At 39.4% G+C, this 20315-nt stretch overlaps 1 protein-coding gene across 7 annotated transcripts in view; it reads left to right on the top strand.

Moving 5' to 3' along the window:
- LOC143018152 (uncharacterized) overlaps window positions 1-18864 on the top strand; it is a 322520-nt gene extending 303656 nt beyond the window's left edge. For all 7 annotated transcript variants that reach the window (XM_076173292.1, XM_076173293.1, XM_076173290.1 and 4 more), the window contains 2 exons: window positions 4560-4756; window positions 12916-18864. In XM_076173292.1, the coding sequence (XP_076029407.1) occupies window positions 4560-4756; window positions 12916-13317 (599 nt within the window). In that variant the 3' untranslated portion in view covers window positions 13318-18864. The remainder of the gene's footprint in view (window positions 1-4559; window positions 4757-12915) is intronic.
- The last annotated feature ends 1451 nt before the right edge of the window (window positions 18865-20315 follow it).

Below are 20315 nucleotides of genomic sequence, written 5' to 3'. Positions count from 1 at the left end.
TATGGGGCAGAAACATGGAACATAAGAGAAGTAGAGTTTAAATTTGTTTGAGATCAAATGCCTGAGTAGTATGGTAGAGGTTACTAAGATGGATAGTGTGAGAAGTGAGGTGGTGAAGAGGAGAGCATGGTTGGAAAGGGGGTTGGGAGATGGGGTTGATGAAAGAGTATTAGGATGGTTTGGACACATGTAAAAAATGAATGAAGAAAGATTAGTAAAAGTGGTGGAAGGCAGAACTAGAAGGAGTGAAGATGAGGGGGCAACCAAGGATGAGATGGATGGTTGGGATAAAAAGGGCATTGGGGAAAGGGGGAATTCTGTTAAGGAAGGAAGGGCAAAGACAGAAGATAGGGTTGAATGGAGAATGGTTGTGTATGGATGATGCTGTGGTGCATGGAAGGGGATGGGGGGTAAAGGAGTATGTATTTACCTAGTTGTATTTTACGGAAAGAGAGCTGTGCTTGCAGTGACCCACTTTTGTATCTCTGCATCCAGTTTGTTCTTAAAATCTTGTATAGTTTTGGCACTCACTGTTTCCTTGTTTAGTTTGTTCCAGACATCAATATGTGTGGGAAGCTATTCGTTTTCAAATCTCTTCTGTAACTGTCCTTTAGCTTCTTCTCATGTCTTGTTTCTCTTCTGTCCTATTTCGATAAGTTATCTCTATCAAGAACTTCCATCCCTTTTATAATTCTGTAAATAGTCAGCAAATTGCCTTTCTCTTCTCTGTCCCAGTGTTGATAGATGTAATTTATTGAATCTTTGTATGTCAAATTTGAGAGTGTAGGTGCCATATTTGTTGCTGTCCTTTGAATTCTACTCATTTCTTCCCATTTTGAATATTTGTCTCTGAGCACTACTCAAATTATTCTTCCATGTAGGAAGTCCTCCATCCAGTTCAATAGTTTTCCATTTATGACTCCTATTGTTTCCAGTTTATATAGCAATTTTCTGTGTGGTACCTTATCAAATGCCTTTTGTAGGTCCAGGAAGGCACAGTCTGCCCAGCCATCCCTTTCTTGCAATATATCTGTCAGTCTTGAATAGAAACAAATCAAATTAGTGGTACATGATCTTCCCTGTCTAAATCTAAATTGCCTTGGGTTCAATATATTATTCTTCTCCAGATATTTTGTCTATGATGATTCTCTCACAAATTTTAATTATTGTACTTGTTAAGGACATTGGTCTATAATTTGTTGCATCTTCCTTATTCCCCCCCTTTATATATTGGCCTTTTTCCAGTCTCCTGGTAGTTTTCCTTCTTTGAGTGAGCATTCAATTATTTTGTATATTTTTCCTGTTAGTTCGTCTATACATTCCTTCAGTATCCAGTTTGCAACTCTGTCCGGGCCATGTGACTTGTTAACATCAAGCTTTGATATTTGATTCCTTATTTCATTCTGAGTATTATTTAATTTCCTCATTGGAGGAAATCTTACTTCAATTCTTTGATCACAGTTTTGTAAATTTATTTCCTCTTTGGTGAATACAGATTTGAAATGTTTGTTCATAATATCTGCCATTTCTATAACTTCTGTGTAGTCTCTGTTACCTTGACGTAATTTAGGTATTTCCTGTTTATTTTTTTAGTTTGCCATTTACATATCTAAAATAAATTGAGTTGGTCTTTATATTTGTTTATTATGTCCTTTTCATAATTTCTTTTTTCTTCATTGCATATATTTACATAGTTATATCTTAGTTTGGTGTATATTTTCCTTTTTTTCTCTCTCTCTCTCTCACTTTATCTCTTCTGTATTTTGCCTCTGCACTTTTTAACATACCAGGATTTTATAAATACCCTTTCCTGTTTTTGGTACATATCAACTCCTTCATTATAGATTTCCTTCCAAATTGTCCATTTCTCTTCCACCTTTGTTTCTTCATTATTAAATTTTTCCCTATTTGCTTGAAAGAATTTTCTAAGTTTCTCAAAATCTGTTTTGTTATACATTAGTCTTCCTTGTATATTTCATTAATTTATATATTTGTTTCTTCATTTAATTCTAGTTCTAGTAGTATGTGATCACTTTTTCCAATTGGTGTCTTGTATTCGATTTTATCCACAATTTCGGGTTCTGATGGGAATATCAAATCCAATCTTGAGGATTGATCGTTATTTCTATATCTGGTATTTTCCTTGACCCATTGCGTCAATGTGTAATTAATGGTCATTTCCAGTAATATGTTTCCCCATTGATCTTCTCCCCCTTTCACAGTCATTTTCTTCCCAACATATTTCTTTTGAGTTAAAATCACCCATAGTTATCAGATTTCCTTCTTTAGTATTTCTTGTGTCTTCCAGCATTTTGGAGTGTTCACTTTCATTCCATGCTTGAGTTTTAGGTGGGACATAAATCGCTGCATACTTTCTATTATTCATATCTCTATCCTCAACTCTTACAATGAACTCCACATTGTTCTCTCCTGTGATTTTTGTCGCAATTAGGCTTTTCTTGGTTAGCAACATGACTCCACCCTGCTTTGTTTCTCTTTCCTTGCCCTATACTATTTGGATGTAATGATCCTTTCAATTTTGTCTCCGCAATCCCCATTATATCTGAGTTTTCTTGTTCCAGATAGTCATTCAATTCATCTATTCCTGATATCAATCCGTCTATGTTGGTATATGTTATCTTCAATTTTTTTATCCCTTCCTTTTCTTCTTGCTCCTGCATTTCCTTTTCCCTTATGTACCATTTCCTCAGTCTCAAGTCCATCACTCTCCAAAAAAAGCTCGTTCCTTTCGTTTTCTGTTCTTTTCTCGTTCTTTTCCTCAAGTGTTTTTTGTTTCTATTTTTCCTCATCACAAAGTTCCTTTCTTATCCATAGATTTTTGTAGTATTTAGTTTTTGCTAGTTTTCCTACATTTGGTAATATTTCTTCTGCTCTCCTCTGCAAATTAAATTTTACTTTAAGAGGTCTGTTCTTCTCTTCCAAATATTTCCCCACCTTGTAGATTTCTTCATTAGCCTTTTCAAGTCCTTGCCCCTCCGGTATTTCTTTTAGTATTTCTGTCACTATATTCTTCTCTTTTTCCCTTAGGAACCTTATTAGTTCATGTTTCTCTTTGATACCATATAATACTTTTTTTCCCCAATCTCTTTCTTCCTTTATTACTTCTATCACTTTGTCCTTTGTACTTTCATTCATTTGTTCTTTGACTATTTCTTTAAATAGTATTTGGTTTTTGATTTCCGTCATGATTTATTTTTTTATATTTTCACCAACTTTGCCTGCCTCTATTAATATCTTTTCATTAACTTCCCTCAATAAAGTTTCATTTATATTTGTGTCTTCACTTTTCATCTCATTATAATTTTTTACTTTAGCCAGTTCCTTTTTCATTTCTTCCATTTCCCTAATTAATAGTACATTTTCCTTCCTCAATTTACTCACTTCTTTGTATAATTGTTTATGTTCCCTTTTCCATTCAACAATATCCCTTTTCATTTCAAATATTTCTTTGTATTGACCTTAAAAGCATACTAATAGTATGCTTTTAAGGTCGATACCTCCTTCTGTTCTGAATCCATGGAATAATTCGTCTTCATATCTAGGACTGTCTGTAGTACAATTTTTTTTCTTCTTCTTCCTCCTCCTCCTCCTCCTCCTCCTCCTCCTCCTCCTCCTCCTCCTCTAACCACTCCCATAGGCATTTCATACTTACACATATCTAATCTTCTTTTGGTTGTCTTTGCGTACATCGGTTTATCGTCCATTTCCCTTCCTTTTTCTATTCATGTTAAACTTAAATCACTTTGATACATCAAGGTACCACTTGTTATTGCCCCCCTCTGATCTGTTTACAACTAAGTAAGTCACCAATTTTTGGTCGAAGAATCACTAGATTTAGCACTACCTCACGGAGCGTTCTCAGGCACTTGTAGTTTGACTACACTATGTAGCATGGCCTAAGGTTACCCATAGCAATTGGGAGGAAGTGGAAGTTAAGCATTTGGGGTAGCAAATAAAGAAATAGGTGTGGAGGTAAATTATAAAACATAAGGAGGCAAGTAAATGTCAAGGTGGAATTAAAATGATTACAAGAAAAAGTTATTTGGGGATGAAAGAAGAATGTTGTATGAAGAAGTAATTGTACTCAGGGCACTCTATAGACCAGAGGCATGGAGTATATGAGAGGCAGAAAGGAAAAGTTGAAAAGTTTGAGAAAGGTGGTAGGTGTCACAAGAATGGATAAAGTGAGAAATGTAGAGGGAAGGCAGAGAACATGAGTGTCATAGGAAGGGTCACTTCGAAGAAACTTTAGACTGATGTGTGGGTTGTATCAGTGTAGGTTTATTTCTGGCTGAAAGTGCTGGGAGAAGGAGAGCAATTTCCAACTGTCAGCAGTCCTTGTCGGAAAAGTGTAAGAATTACAGTTCAAGTTAGAGATTTTAGGTGCAATCCAGAGACTGAATGTCAGCCCCTCAGGAGGTGATGATGTTGACAGGTTTTAAGATTGGGCTGCTTTGCAGGACCACCACAGGCACCATCATTGAACCCTCAACAATGTGTACAAGCATAAATAGAATGGTTTTTCATAATGTCTTCAGGTCCACCAAACAATAATCACAATCATCATCATCACTATGGAGGCCCAGGGAGAGGAGGAAGTGGAGGACCAGGAGGAGGCCAAAGATCACTACCTCCTCGAATGCAGCGTAGTAATGGAGGAAGTGGAGGGCAGCGAAGTGCCTATGAGGGACAGCCACTAATGCTGATGTCAAGCACTGAGAGCTTGAATTCACAGGTAACTTTTAAGAGATTTTCATTGCTATACATTTTTATATGGATTCTCTTTATAGTGGGGCAGCATAGCTAACCTAATGTGCATTTAGTGATAAAAGCACCAAATTGGGCACACTTGTAGAACGACATATTATGAAGCGATTTGGATATTTGGCCACCACAGATTTAGCCTCTGAGGGCTGTGGTAGCCATTTTACATAGCCATTAGAATAGCTATCAGAGGAATTAAAATGGCTATGGCTTCTACATTTGTGGAATGATTTCATCGTTTATGGGGTCTATGGATGCGCCTCACTGCGTACTACAAATGTATGGGACTAAATTTCCAAAATTCGAATTTTTTAGGGGGGGGGAAAGGGGGTATTTTTCAAATCACTGTGGCTTCTACGTTTATACTTTGGTGACAACTATCACTGTGCCTATATATGCGACTAATGAGGCTCTACAAAATGTCTACAAAAGGGGGGGGGGAGAAAAATACGATAATCGCTGTGTCCCACTACATTTAGGATTTTTTTTAAAGACTGTCCGCGCGACTACGTAAAGGTTGGTTGGCCCCCAACATGGCAGCAGGAAGGGCTAACTATAGCTAAGCTGCCCTGGGGGGCGCTACTCCCCCAACTATCGGTTGGACTAAACTAGCTAACCTAACCTAACCCTAAACTATAGTCCAACCTATAGCTCTGCGGGTGACATAATTACCTAGCAAGCGTAAAAGAAATGACAATGGAATGGCGTGTAAAAGAAAGACAAAAGAAATACAAAAGAATTTACTCAAGAAATACAAAATTCAGCATAATACATTTCAATGAAACATGATGTTACAGTGTTATGATGAAACACTCAAAATTAAATGTAGAAATGTCTAGTTCTGGGTGCACTCCCCCTCACACAGGCACAGAGCAGTACATTCAAGTGCAGCCTTTTTGCATTTGCAACGATTCACACAACCCATCTTACATTTACATGACAGCAGTTCACGGCAAATTTGGGCTGCTTGTGGTAATCTTGTCCAGTGGGGATCATGCAGCCCGTCCTCACTTTTGATCCACCCCCAGCTGGTTGCCGCCGGCAGCTCTGGTGCAGGGAGCAACACCTGGCCCCATACATGACCTCCCTGGTAGGCTGACCTCTTAACGTGCTCTTCCAGAGCTGCCTTGGTTGGAGGAATCAACTCAACATTGTTCTTGCGTGCCTTGTCAATGTCTGTGCATGGACTTGTTCTGTCGTACAGGAGGATGACAAATCTCTCAATGGTATGCAGGACCTCTTCTGGTATTTCACTTGGTGCAGATGACAACTTCAACAGTGCTTCGGTCTGCTCCGGCAACACATTCCAGACTGCCCAGACGGCTCGCACCAGTGTCTGTGCCCACCCACTACCATCCAGCCAGTCTCCCAGTGTTTTCAGGGCAGCCATCTCGATATGGAGACCACCAAACAGCACAACAACCTTATCTTCACCATATTTCTGTGGCCACTTCCACTGAATTTGCTTTGCCAAGGCAAATAGTGGCTGATCGAATGTGACCACTGGTGCCTGTCCTGGATTCAGACGTTCAACAGCAGTCTTCACGACATCTATGGAGTGGCGGATCATGGCCACTGTGTGGGCACTGTCCTGGAACATGGGAAGCAGGGCAGTGGGGCTGATTGGTCTAACTTCTGGTGGTTGACGGCTGGCATTGAAAGCGGCCCAAGATATGTTCTCGCCTCCCTGATCATTTCCATCTACGACCTGCCTTGCATTGTGTAGACAGAGATATTCTTCCTCAGTATGCTTGTTAGCCTCTCTGTCAAGTGATGTCACCCTAACAGCAGGAACAGGCACATTCTTGACACTGCTTGTTACAGGAGGGACGTCAGTGTAGCACTGTGGCAGCTGGCGAATGAACGTGCTTGCGATCCCAGATCCTCCAGTTACGACTATGGTTCGATCCACACCTTCTCCCATGAAACTGGGATGTTGGATCAGTGAGATAGCTGTGCCATGGAATGAGGACTTCGCTGTTGTTGAACTCGGATTGTGATCTATATTATCTACTGCAGCAGTAGTAAAAACTTTTCCACGCATCGAGGGCGGGCAGACAACTTGCTCCAAGTGAAACTGCTCGCAGACATTGTTCGCCATCTGCGCTGTGATGCGGAGGACACAATCATACGAGATGCTCAGGCCAACGTGTGCCAGCCTATCCACCAGTTCCTTCTTGCACGTGTGGGCATGTAACATCATCCCCACATATATTGGAAGAGGCGTTTATTGCGCATGGCTGTGCCGTACAGTGGATGATGGTGAGGTGCTTTGCATACGTTTGTGTTTTACGCTGTTGAACTTCAAAATTTGAGCAATGGCAACTGCTGCAGTGCCTGTGTCTGTCATCTGGTCCTTGATGTTGGGTCCCTCTAAAATCATGTTGACCAGGCAAATCAGCATTTGGGGCACAGACTCTTTCTGGCATCCTTCAGGGAACCCAATGAAAGGCTTGGATTCACCAAACATCTGGCAGCGCACGATTTCTGCAGCACATGCAAGATGGATAGCATCATTGTCGCTGTCCATTTCACAAGCTTTAGCAATAGCATCGCCAACATCTTTTCGGAATGCCAACAGGATGTCTCTTCCCTTGCTGTGTGATTGCATGTCAGGGAAGTGGGCAAGGAGTCTCTGCTTGAGACGTGTGGAATGTACCCTTGTGTTGCACCTGATGCCTAGCTGTTCAATTCTTAACTGGTATAGTTCAGCCAGTTCTGCTGACTTGAACACTGGCACCGTCTCCTCATGCTGCCTGGTCTCTTCAGTAAAGAGCACAAGTTGAGCAAAAGCTACTCTTGACAGCTGTTTCTCTTGTTCAGTTTCTTCTGTCGCTTCAGAACATCGGGCCGCTCTGGCACGATTATACAGCTGTGACAAACATTTGGCATGGTATTTACATTCCAGGGCCACCATATCCCCAGCACTGAGTTTGCAAAGTAGGGTACTGTCTTCAAGGAGGGTCGCACAGTCCCTCACATGCCTGTCAATTGTGAAGGTCGCTGCCTCATGAAGCCATTCTGAGCCTGCAGGTTGTTCACAGAAGAAACAGGAGGGGGGCCCTGAATTACCTGTGCTCACTGAGAGGGACCTGGTGCGCTTGCATGCACCAGTATTATGGCTGTCATCAACAGTTACACGCTTTCGCTTTTCGGCTCTCTGTAGTTTTGTCCTGTTATATTTTAGTCTACAGGTTTTGTGATAACCAGCACTGTTTGCAACCATAGCTGCTTCAATTCCATGACCTTCGTCAAGCCGGTGTAACTGAAGCGTACATGGAAGCTCCTTTAGTTCATTGAATCTGATCAGATTTTTGGCAAGGGAACTGTAGCCGCTCCCGACATCTTTTCACTTGGACTGTGAGGGACGAGTCAGTGTCTCTTTCGTGTCGTCTTGACAGATGATACACAGGTTCCAGTTCGTTGTTGGTGGATGTGACGACGTTGAGACAGGTCGCTCTTCTGGGTCGACCAACTTGAAGCTCTTGGACATGGCTGTTGTTAAGTGACGACCACCATCAACAACCTGCAATGAAAAATAAGTATATTAGAGTCCCTTCCCCCCCCTTAGGCCTGTGGCAGCCATTTTACAAAATGGCGGCCAGGTGACATTAAAATGGCTACCAAAGGAATTAAAATGGCTATGGCTTCTATATTTGTGGAACGATTTCATCGTTTATGGGGTCTATGGATGGTTTGACCCCCCCCCCCTAAAAATTTAGAGTTTCGGAAATTTAGTCCCATACGTTTGTAGTACGCAGTGAGGCGCATCCATAGACCCCATAAACGATGAAATCGTTCCACAAATGTAGAAGCCATAGCCATTTTAATTCCTCTGGTAGCTATTTTAATGTCACCTGGCCGCCATTTTGTAAAATGGCTGCCACAGCCCTCAGAGGCTAAATCTGTGGTGGCCAAATATCCAAATCGCTTCATAATATGTCGTTCTACAAGTGTGCCCAATTTGGTGCTTTTATCACGAACTAATTCTTCTGAATATTTGAGCTGTGTGGCCCCACTATTAATAAGTAAATGAATTCATATTGGCTTTAAATATACAAATGTGCAGTGAAGTATGATAGTAGAGGTGCAAGAAGTATTTACCTAATTGTGCTGTACATTAAGGGATCTATGCTTATGGTGTCCCACCTTTTATTCTTCATCTTTCAAATTTAGATTAGATTGTGGTTCCAGTTTGTATATCTAGACCATGCCTGGAGTCAACTCATCAGCAAGGAAAATTGTATTTCTTAATAACCTTGAGTCATGTTGTCTTTTTTTTTTTTTTCAGTCACTTCATAACATCCTTTCCCAAACCAAGAGAGATCTGTCCTTTGTCCACACCCTTATATGATCTGACCACCACCATTTTCACCTCTTTCACTTCTTTCTTTGAATGATGGTCATTGTGTATGGGTTATGTATAGATGTGGGATTCAACTTAGTCACTCCAACCCATTTCCACCCCTGCTCTCTTCCTTCTCATTTCATTTCTTGCTCTGTCCATATTCATAACCCCAACCACACTTCTCAAACACTTCATTTCAAACATGTGTCTTGGAGTCGGTAATATAGTACAGTGTATAATGCACTAGGATAACTTACAAAACCCATATAGAATATATCATTAGGGGCCCTATGTAGGTTTATATATACCAAGTCTTTTTTCCTCTTATTAGGGGAGGTAGCCAAAATCAAAAGGCATAATTCCACTCCCACCTATTTCATCCCCACCCATTTTACTTCCATTCACAACCCCTCTCTCTCATCTTGCTCCTCATAGATGATGGGTCATCCCTGCATATCAACCTGGGTCAGAAGCAATAAACACAGCACATCAGTAGCAAGATGTTTCATTTAATTGGCAACAAAACCACTCCCTAAACCCCCCCTATCCTCCACCCACTCCATTCCATGTATCACAGTATCATCCATACACAGCCATTCTCCACACACCCATATCTTCTGCTTTCTCCCATCCTTCCTCAACAGACATCCCCCTCTTTCTCAATGCTTCTTTGACCCCATCCTTTCATCTCATCCATGGTCTACCCCTAATGTTCACACCCATCCAGCTCTGCCTTCCACACTTCTTTAAGTAATCTTTCTTCACTCTTTCCATGTGTCCAAACCATCCCAATACTCTTTCATCAACTCTATCTCACATCTCCTTTTCCACCCCCCACTCTCCTCCTCACCTTGTTTCTCACTATCCAACCTTGTAACCCCAATCATATTGCTTAGACATTTCATCTCATACATACATATACCAAGGCTTTTTCCCCCTTACCTTTTAAGGACAGACGTCCCCCAAATCAGGCTCGCCCAAAGTGGCTCGACAAAGAAACTGAAAAAAGTATTGCTAAAAAGAGACAGGCTTATAAGAAATATAAGTGCTCGGGTGCATCTAATGACTATGAAAGTTATGTATCAATACAGAGAGATTTAAAAAAGACAATAAGAAAAAGAAAACGACAATACGAAATGAAAATCGCTGATAAATCCAAAGAGAATCCCAAAGAATTCTATAGTTACATTAGAGATAAAAAGGTTGTTAGGAATCACATTGGTCCACTATTATCTGCTGACGGTCAACTTGAATATTCAAATGAAGGAATGTGTAATATCTTAAACAATTATTTTAGCTCAGTATTCATAAACGAAACGCCTCAAAGTGAATTCCAAACTGAAACCTGTGAAAAGTCTGGGGTAAACTTACTACGGTAAATATAACAAAAGAAAATATTAAAAGGTGTATAGACAAACTCAAAGTTAATAAAACACCAGGGCCTGACGGTTGGCATCCAAGAATCTTAAAGGAAATAAAAAATGAGATTGTTGTTCCATTAGAAATTATTTTCAAGAAATCCATCATATCCGGAGATGTCCCAAGAGAATGGAAGCTAGCTAATGAAGCCAAATAATTATAGGCCTATAAGTTTGACTTCAATCGTAGGAAAAATAATGGAAACTATCATCAGAGATGCTATCGAACATCATTTAGAAAGTAACCGTTTGATAAATGATAGCCAGCATGGTTTCAGACGGAAACGTTCTTGCGTGACTAACTTACTAGAATTCTACAACACAGTTATCTCGAATTATGACAAAAGAAACAATATAGATTTAATATATCTAGACTTTGCAAAAGCTTTTGATACCGTCCCACACGAAAGACTACTTACTAAATTAGCTTTGCATGGAATAAGTGGTAGCCTATTAGGTTGGACTAGTAATTGGTTGAATGGTCGAAAACAGAGAGTTGTTTTAAATGGAAAAACTTCTGGATGGAAAAGTGTTGCAAGTGGAGTTCCTCAGGGTTCCGTTCTTGGGTCACTTCTATCCATGGACTAAAATCTACTGTTTCCAAATTTGCTGATGATACAAAACTGTGCGGAGTGGCAAATGATCACTCAAACCAATTAGATATTCAAGAAGATTTAGATCAATTACAGCAATGGTCTGAAAAGTGGCTAATGAAATTTAACACAAGTAAATGCAAGGTAATGCACATAGGTAAAAATAACAGTAAGTACTATTACAAATTATTTGGTAATTCGTTAACAAAAGTGGATAGTGAAAAAGATCTCTGCGTAATTATCAGTAATGACCTCAAATCATCCAAGCAGTGTATTTCAGCCTCTGAGAAAGCAAATAAGATTCTGGGACTGATTGCGCGATCTTTTGATTTCAAAAGTCCATCACTCATTAACAAGCTATATAAATCGTTAGTTCGTCCACATTTGGAATATGCTGTTTCTGTATGGTCACCGAATCTCATTAAAGACATTGACAGACTGGAAAAAGTACAACGGCAAGCCACAAAACTGATTCCAAATATCAAAAATAAATCATACGAAAATCGACTAAAACACATGAATCTGTTTTCCCTAAAAAAGCGTAGACTCAGAGGTGACTTGATACAGGTCTTTAAGATTTTAAAGGGAATTGACAACATCAAAAGTGACCAAATTTTCACATTGAATGAGAATCAGACAAGAAACAATGGTCTCAAACTATCCGGAAATAGATTCAATTTGGAAGTAGGTAGAAACAACTTTGCCAACCGTGTAGTAAATGAATGGAATAAACTTCCTGCACAGGTAGTGCAATGTAGTTCAGTTCGAAGCTTTAAGAATCAGTTAGATAAATACCTAAGTAAGATGCTGTAATGATTATAATTTATCTTATATTATTTGCTTTTGTTTTGTTATCATTTGTCTGTCTGATTTTCATTTATTATTAGTTATATGTCAATTTATTATTATTTACTATTTACCTGTTTGTTTATTATTTAACTATACCTATGCATTTATTTATGTATATTATTTGTTATTTACATTATTATAGTTTTTATTTATTGTTTTATTATTAATATATATATTTTTTTTTTCACATCCGACCTAGATATGGATCAAAAGGTCTCCTGTCGGCATGCTCCGCCTTTGTAATCCTTTGTAAAATCATTCCCACCCATTCCATCCCCGAAAACACTCCACACCCCTCCACCCTCCCATCTTAGCACCTCCTAGATGACGGGTCATCCCTGCACCCTGTCCACTGCCCTGGGTCAGAAGCAGTGTCGCAGGACACAGCACATCCACAGCAAGGCCGCTTCATTAAATCGGCGACCCCCCCTCTCCGTCCCCCCATATAAAGGAGAGGACGGGGAGAAATCCCTTCGGGCTGCGTCAAAATTTTTGCTCACACACACTACCTCACCCCCCATTCCCCCATCCATTCCACCTCATGCATCACAACATTTTCCATATACAACCATTCTCCATTCACCCCTCAAATACGTTTAAACTCTTCCTTTCTTATGTTCCCTGTCTGCCCCATACATTACTGTCGGCACTATTCCCCCCTTCATGAATCTCCTCTTTGCATCCATTCCCAAATGTCTATTTCTCTTTACACTTTTTAATCCTCCAAGGCACTTACTTGCCTGTCTCAATCTACAATCTACCTCTTATGGGAAGGAAGGAAGGAAGGAAGGGGGGGGAAGCAGAATGAAGAGGTTATTGATGATAACAGAAAGAGAATATCACAAGACTTAGTATATGCAATAATATATTTTGAATATGATTCTATCAAGCTGTTGTAACTATATTAACCTGTCTGTTACAGACCACAAATGTGTCAGGGAGCAGTGTTGTAAGTAGTCCGGCTGTGATGTACCCAATGGGTGAGTTAGACGGGCGTATTGGACCCCGTCCTCCCTCAGGAGCAGGTGGTCAGCTAGTTGGAGAAGGTGTGGAAGGAGGAGGAAGCTCTGAGGTGTTCTATTCTCCAGATGGTACCCCAATGATATCACCTGCAACATATGATGCCAACATGTACAATGGTGGGTACATTCCTTGTTATCAAGCCCCACCTGGCTATATCATGGGACCTGTGGGGCAGTGGATATACCCCCCAACATATCATCCATCTCCAACAGGTCCTCACCACCATCACCCACCTCACCCACACCACCAGCCTCCACATCAACCACCCATGCCATCAGCTGCATACCTCCAACAACCCTAAAGAGAAGAACAGTGTCAAGCAACATTTGTATAATTGATGGAAGGGTTGTTTTTCGAAAGTAATTACAAAATCTACAGCCATTACTATTGCTTTCAGAGGAATCCTTGAGAGCTTTGTAAATTGACTGGATGATTTTGCTGCTTTTAAACTAAGATATGTTTTCAAGTGAAAGATGTTGTAAAAGTTTTAAAGCTTATGTCAGGTGGAGAGATGACTGTCTTCCATGATTTTATTGAATGTTGTTATGTGTGATGCACACCACACTCTTAGAGCTGCAGCTCTCATTTCTCTTTTTATTATGTAGTGTACATAGCAAGGTATTTTAAGGTGAAATAGAACACTAAGGTGGAGAGATTGAAGTGTGCTGGCAATTGTGTTAACTTTTGAATTCTCCCCCTCCCACCAAACTACTCTTAAAAGACCAAATATCTAACATTTTTGTCATGTATGTAAATATCAGACCTGGCCCAAGTTTTCATTTTCCTTCTTTCCATCTTTATCACCCTAGAGTTTAGCTATCTGAACTCCTTGGATACTGCTGGGGTGAACACTATATGAAAACATCAGGGATGAAGGGAGAATTATTTGGGCCTCCTCCTCACAAGACATTCTATTGGTTGTGGCAAAGTTCCTGTTTGAATGATAGAAAGCTACTGCACAGCATTCTTAACTATAAGCAGTGCAGTTGATCATGTGAATATAGTGCAGATGTTATAATGGAGAGCTTGAATATTGAAACCTAACACTATTTTGTTTGTGGAATCAATGATAGGTACCTGCAGGTGGTGGTCGTAAGAGATGAATGTCAAGAATCATCTCTCTTCTGCCCATCTTCAAAATACGTCATCATCTTCACCTCCAGTAAGAGGGCTAACATTTGGTCTTAGGACTGGACCCAAGATCTTTCTGTTACATTTGATTGTATGTCCTCCTTTTCACACAAACAACTGAGAATCAGCAAATGCTTTCCTCCATCTACCACAAACTGGTTACAGAAACATTCCCACATAAATATAACATAGAGAACAGTTCAGTGTGTCTTTCCACAGACATGTGAGAGAGTCTAAAGAATCTAGCCAGCTCTTGTGGTACTGCAAGTTTCTGGTTGATTAAAGTTTAGGCAACAATCTGTCTTTCCCAAAAGGCTTCTCCCTCTAGGGAGGTAGTCAGCCAAGGCATGCACCCACCCCTGCCAATCCCACTTCCATCCATCACCCATTTGTTTCCCAGTTGTCTGCTCCTTGTGGATGAAGGGTCATCCCTGTCCGCACCCACTGCCTGGGTCAGAAGCATTGCAGCAAGATTCATCCACCTCTGCCTTCCATGCTCTTTTTGTTCCTCTACGCTCATTCCTTCCACACTCCCAAACCATCCCAGGCAATAGTCATTATTGATATTTTGCATGTATGATTGCAAATATATACCAAAAAGCCCTCTCCCCTCCTTGTCTTGTATACCATCTTTGTTCACATTAGCACTACCTACTTGAAACATTCCCATTCTTCCTACATTTCTCTTTTGTACCTCATACATCCCATACATCCAGGTTTCACTGGCTAATCTTTCTCTTCCCCCACATTCAATTTGTTCACCCTCATCACTTCTCTGCTTCCCTCACATTTCTTTGTTCCCTTGACTTTCATTTTCATTTTCCTTCCAGGTAGTGATTTGACAGTCCTTAGCCCTCTCCTCTGATCACATTTATTTACATACATATATCAAAGTTGTTGTTTTTTTTTTTCCCTTATAAGGGAAGTAGCCAAAAAACAAGGGCATAAAAACCACTCCCACCCATTCCATCCCCATCACACTCCACTCCTCTCCACCCTCTTCCTTCCCTCTTCCCTCCCTCTTATCTTGGCACCTCCTGGATGACAGGTCATCCCTGCACCTTGTCTACTGCTCTAGGTCAGAAGCAGTGTCGCAAGACACAGCACATCCACAGCAAGGCCACTTCATTAAATCGGCAACCCCCCCACCTCTCCGTCCCCTCATGCAGAAAAAAAAATTCTAATCCTCCTGTTAGGCACCACAACATAGTACATTTATACTCTCTTTGAGTGCCCTCCTTAAATCTCTCCTCTACCACCTCTGTCACTTGGTGGGTTTGGTATGTTATTGGCCTCAGGGATATGACCTGTGGTTATTCACAATGAACTGCATAAAGGGAATTGCACTTAGTCCCTGGACTGGGTCCAATGTCCTCATCAACTTCAAATAATGTTCTTCCATTTTTCACACAAGGAGAACTGTCAGGCAGTGACTGCTACTGTCCCTCTTACCTTTCTAACTGATAGCAAAGAAGCAGATCCACATTAAAACAACACAGACATCAACACAGTGATTCTTCTCAGAAAGATCATTGGGAAAGACCAAGGACTATTGCTGACCTTGTAGAGGATACATGTCAGTCATTGCAACTCAAGGCAACAATTACTATTTTTTGTATGTGTATATAGATTGTGTAGATATGTGTATTTTTGTGTATGTATGTATAGTCTGCACATGCTTCTTCATGAGGTTTTATGCTGATGTGTATTTGTATGATTTTATGTGCATATGTGCTTTGCCGAAATGACTCCTATTTGTGTGGAGGATCACCCATGTCTGTATATATTTACTGTCCAGCACACTTGATTCTTAAATGTTTCACTCAGGATGTAATTGTAATCAAAATACCCAATCCTGTGGCACCACAGCTGTTAGCCTTGCTTGGGGCTTCAGGAGGGAAATTTAAAGGGGGTGGTCTATCAAGTGGAACTTGTTAAAAATGTAAACTTCTGTCACTTGACAGAGTACTTTGTCATCGAAGTGAAGGTTGTTATTAACAGAACATTTTAAGCTTTAGCTATACATCATTAATTTGCCATCATAGACATAATTTTTATATGAGAAAAATTATAAGAAATTATATACTGCCATATCAGTGATATCCCATTAACCCCGTAAACTGTGCATGAAGGTTCCAACGGTTATACCCGAAGTGTGCAATTGTTGGCATAAAAATAGAAAAATCTCAAAAGTAATTTTTACTGTAATAGAATGAAAGACAGCATAGAAAATGATAGGAAAACCAAATATTAGTTAATTATTTACCTTGGTTTATATGTCCTGGTGTATTGAAGTTGCAGTTTAATTATTGGCATTAAAAAAAATGTAGATTGAGAGAAGCAAGTAAATGCCTTGGGGGATTACAAAGTGTAATAATGAGAAATAGATATTTTGGAATGGATACTAAGGAAATTGTATGAAGGAGTGATTGTGCCAACAGCACTGTATGGTTCACAAACATGAAATATAAGAGAGGAGGAGTTTGAATGTGTTTGAGATGAAATGTTTGAGAAGTATGGTAGGGGCTGGATAGAGTGAGAAATGAGGAGGAGAATGGGGGTAGAAAGGGAGTTTGGAGATAGGGCTAATGAAAGAGTATTGGGATGGTTAGGAGACATAGAAAGAATGAGTGAAGAAAGATAAGTAAAAGGTGGAAGGAGTGAACATACAGGGGTGACCAAGGATGAGATGGATGGATGGATGGGATGAAGGGGGCATTGGGAAAGGGAATGTCTGTTGAGGAAGGAAGGGAGAAGCTGGAAGATAGGAGTGAGTGGGGAATGGCTGTGTATGGATAATGCAGTGATGGATGAAAGGGATGGGGGATATGTGTGAATGATATTTTGATACAGCCCAAAGTGATTTCTCCCAGTTTTCTCTCTTTCTGTATGAGATGACAGAGAGGGTGGGTTGCCAATTAAATAAAGTGCCCTTGCTCTGGATATGCTGTGGCTTGTTACATTGCTTCTGACCCAGGGCAGTGGATGAGATGCAGAGATGACCCATCATCCAGGAGGAACCAAGATAAGGAGGAGGGAGGGAGGGTGAATGGCAGTGGAGTATGTGGGGTTGGAATGGGTGGGAGTGGATTTTATGGTGGGAGGTGTTCTCTCCCTCCCTCCCTCCCCCCATTGTAAGGCGGAAAAAAACTGTTGGTATATGTATGTATGTATTTAAAAAAAACAAATTGTTACTATTTGAAAGATGGCATGGAAAAATATAGTAAAACCAATTAATTCATTAATTACCTTAGTTCAGGAATGGTGGTGTAGTAAAGTTGCACAGTTTGTCATTTGGAGCTAGCAGGCAGTGTTGGTGGGAGAGCAATCCTTCACATCATATGATGTACGTCGCAGTTACACTGTTCATCATATGGTGTGTGTTGCAGTTTACGGGTTAATTGGGATGATATAGGTTAATCTTGTATGTAATTCCTGGCAAGCTATATATTTGCCTTCTAAAGAGAGAGAGTTGTTGAAACAAAAATAGTAGACAGCCCCAAATTGTTTGTCCATCATATAAATGAACTGGGTTCAAAATTTAGATTATGTAATTTTACCACATGGGTGACATTGGTTAGAAATGCTGGCTTTGTCATAGTGAACCAAAATTGTTATTATGAATTTGTTTTATTTAATGTTTTGACCACTTCCCAGATTGTTACGTTTGAATTGTCTTAATTATTTTCAAGCCGTACTTAAACAAAACCATTAATTTAACAGACATCCATCCACTTAAGACATGATGGTTTTAATATTCAGATGTTTCATAGTGACAGTTCATTTGGTAAATTTGGGCCAAACAATATTAATGTTCCGCCGTGTTGTTCCTGTAACATAACATAATTGGGCATAGTTTGACCACATCCAGTTTTTATATCCAACCCAACCCATTGTAATTGATTCCCATAGTTTTGTGTCTAACTTGTTATTAGACTTTCTATTCCATTGGTTTATGTAGAACAAGACCTTTGCTCTACTGGAAATTATTTATGAATATATATCTTTAGTGCTCTCAGTCTTTTCAACCATAACTTGAATTTTGTCTTAGTATCCCTCTTTCTGCCATTTCCACACAAAACTAACCAGTTAACTAGAGCCAGTCCAGTGTTGTCTCATCTTGTCGCATTTTGATGGGCACTCTTCACTTAGTTTTGTGTACTTCTTTGCATGTTGGTCCTACCATTGTAGTTCATTTCTTACAATAACCAAATGCATGGGTATGGTTTTGATTATTTGCTTCATCACTTAACCAAGTTATATGCAGCTCGGTTTTGTTTCACTATCTCTTGTTCAATTCACTAGTAACATTTTATTGCCTAATGGTTTCCCAGCTTTTTTTCATTCATTGATCATTACTTCTACCATACAAAATATTTGCCATTGAATATCTTACAAACTTGATATAATGAACCCATTTACTTCTGGGTTAAATCATCCAAATGTATATTTTTATGGTTGCCAGTTACTATATTTCATTTGAGAAGTTTCAAAACTTGCATATAAAAACTTATCAGTTAAATATAATTGCTTTACTTACCATTTGCTTAAGAGATGAGCAATGCTTGGACCATCACTAGAACATTGAGCCAGTCATTTATGTAACCATGGAGCCCCATTCAGATGGATCTGATCAAGGCTTGTACACTCTCTCAAGTGTTTTTTTTTTTTTTTTTTTTTTTTTTTTGTTTTTTTTTTTTTTTTTTTTTTTTTTTTTTTTTTTCTCTCTCTCTCTCTCTCTCTCTCTCTCTCTCTCTTTCTTTCTTTCTTTCTCCTCCTTCTTCTTATTCTCATTCTTTTATAAACAACCAAATGAATAATTTACCACAAAAAAACTAAGTTCTGAAGTAAAGAAAATTTTGCCAGTCTTCCTGTTTACATGCAGACCTAGACGAAGTGGTACTGTAAAGGAATCCTAAAGGTTTTCAAGTAATACTGTGAAATCTAGGGTGCTCTAACATCACCCTTGGGGTTTCTGTTACACATACTTGTGGCCATATTGAGGAAAATTGTATTGATGTGGTTGATGAGAGCAAATATACCTTTTGGACTAGATTGTTAAAATGCTTGAATTCAGCTTTTGATCACATTTGTTTTACCCCCTCCCTGATCAGCATAGTATTTTTGCATGGTTCCATGTAATAATGGTAAAAGAATTCACTGAAATTTCAGGTTTTATAACAAAACTTATTTAACAAAAGTTGTAGTATTTTGTGCATGACCTAACACTAAAAGAATATCTCCATTTGGCAAGTAGCTTTCCAAAAAATTATAATGAAACGAGTTGCTTAGCACAATGATTAAAATGGGGGTGGGGTTTAAATTTCAAAACTTTGTTTTTACATTTGCCCTCCATCATAAATGCTTGTTCTGAAGTATGCAAGTACCCAAAATGACCTACTTGATCTCATTAGTAAGGGGGTAATTGGTAGCCAAGAAGTGGTATACACATTTGAATTTGCATATATGAAGTAAACTCGCACTCCAGGACATCCAAGCATTCTGCCTGCAGAACACTTAGCATTTAGGGTTAAAAGGGGTCATAATATGAACAGTCTTGGTCTTGAAATCCTATTTAGAGAAATATTCCTATAAACTGAACAGTTTTTGAACAAGTGAATAAAAAGGGATAATGGGAGAACAAAAGCTGTAAGGCTCTGCTTTTGCATTTTGAAATGTAATATTGATTCATTGTCCGAAAGCAGAAATTATATGTGGGAGTGAATTTAAGGTTTTATATGTAGGTTGTAACATCTGGAATTACTGTTTTTGTTATGTATTTATATTTGATGCATTATGAGTAATTCTACAGAAGACTAGATTAGCCAAATTTAAAGTGCACAACCTCCAATTTATTGATCCTTTAAAAGATTCTCACATTCTTGGTATTTCAGAATACTAGTAGTTCCTGTTTTTTATGTCTAGGTTTTAAAGAGTTTGCATTGTAACTCTTGTAGGTTGTATCAGTATTAGTAACTACCATTTGACTTGCATACATGTTGAATTTAACAGTTTGTATCTGTTGAATTGTGTATGCATTCTTGTGCTGTAACCATACAAGCACAAGTCATGTTGCCACACTTGGGCTCCCTTATGCAGTCAGGTGTTGACTAGGATTTTATCATGTCTGCTTTGAGTAATCTTATCAGGCAAAATGTTTGCCCCCCC

Source organism: Oratosquilla oratoria, chromosome 34 (assembly GCF_046742065.1).
Source record: "Oratosquilla oratoria isolate Oo_2021 chromosome 34, ASM4674206v1, whole genome shotgun sequence".
Lineage (NCBI taxonomy): Eukaryota > Metazoa > Arthropoda > Malacostraca > Stomatopoda > Squillidae > Oratosquilla > Oratosquilla oratoria.
Note: the sequence above shows the minus strand (reverse complement) of the source record. Positions and strands in the feature narration are given on the sequence as shown.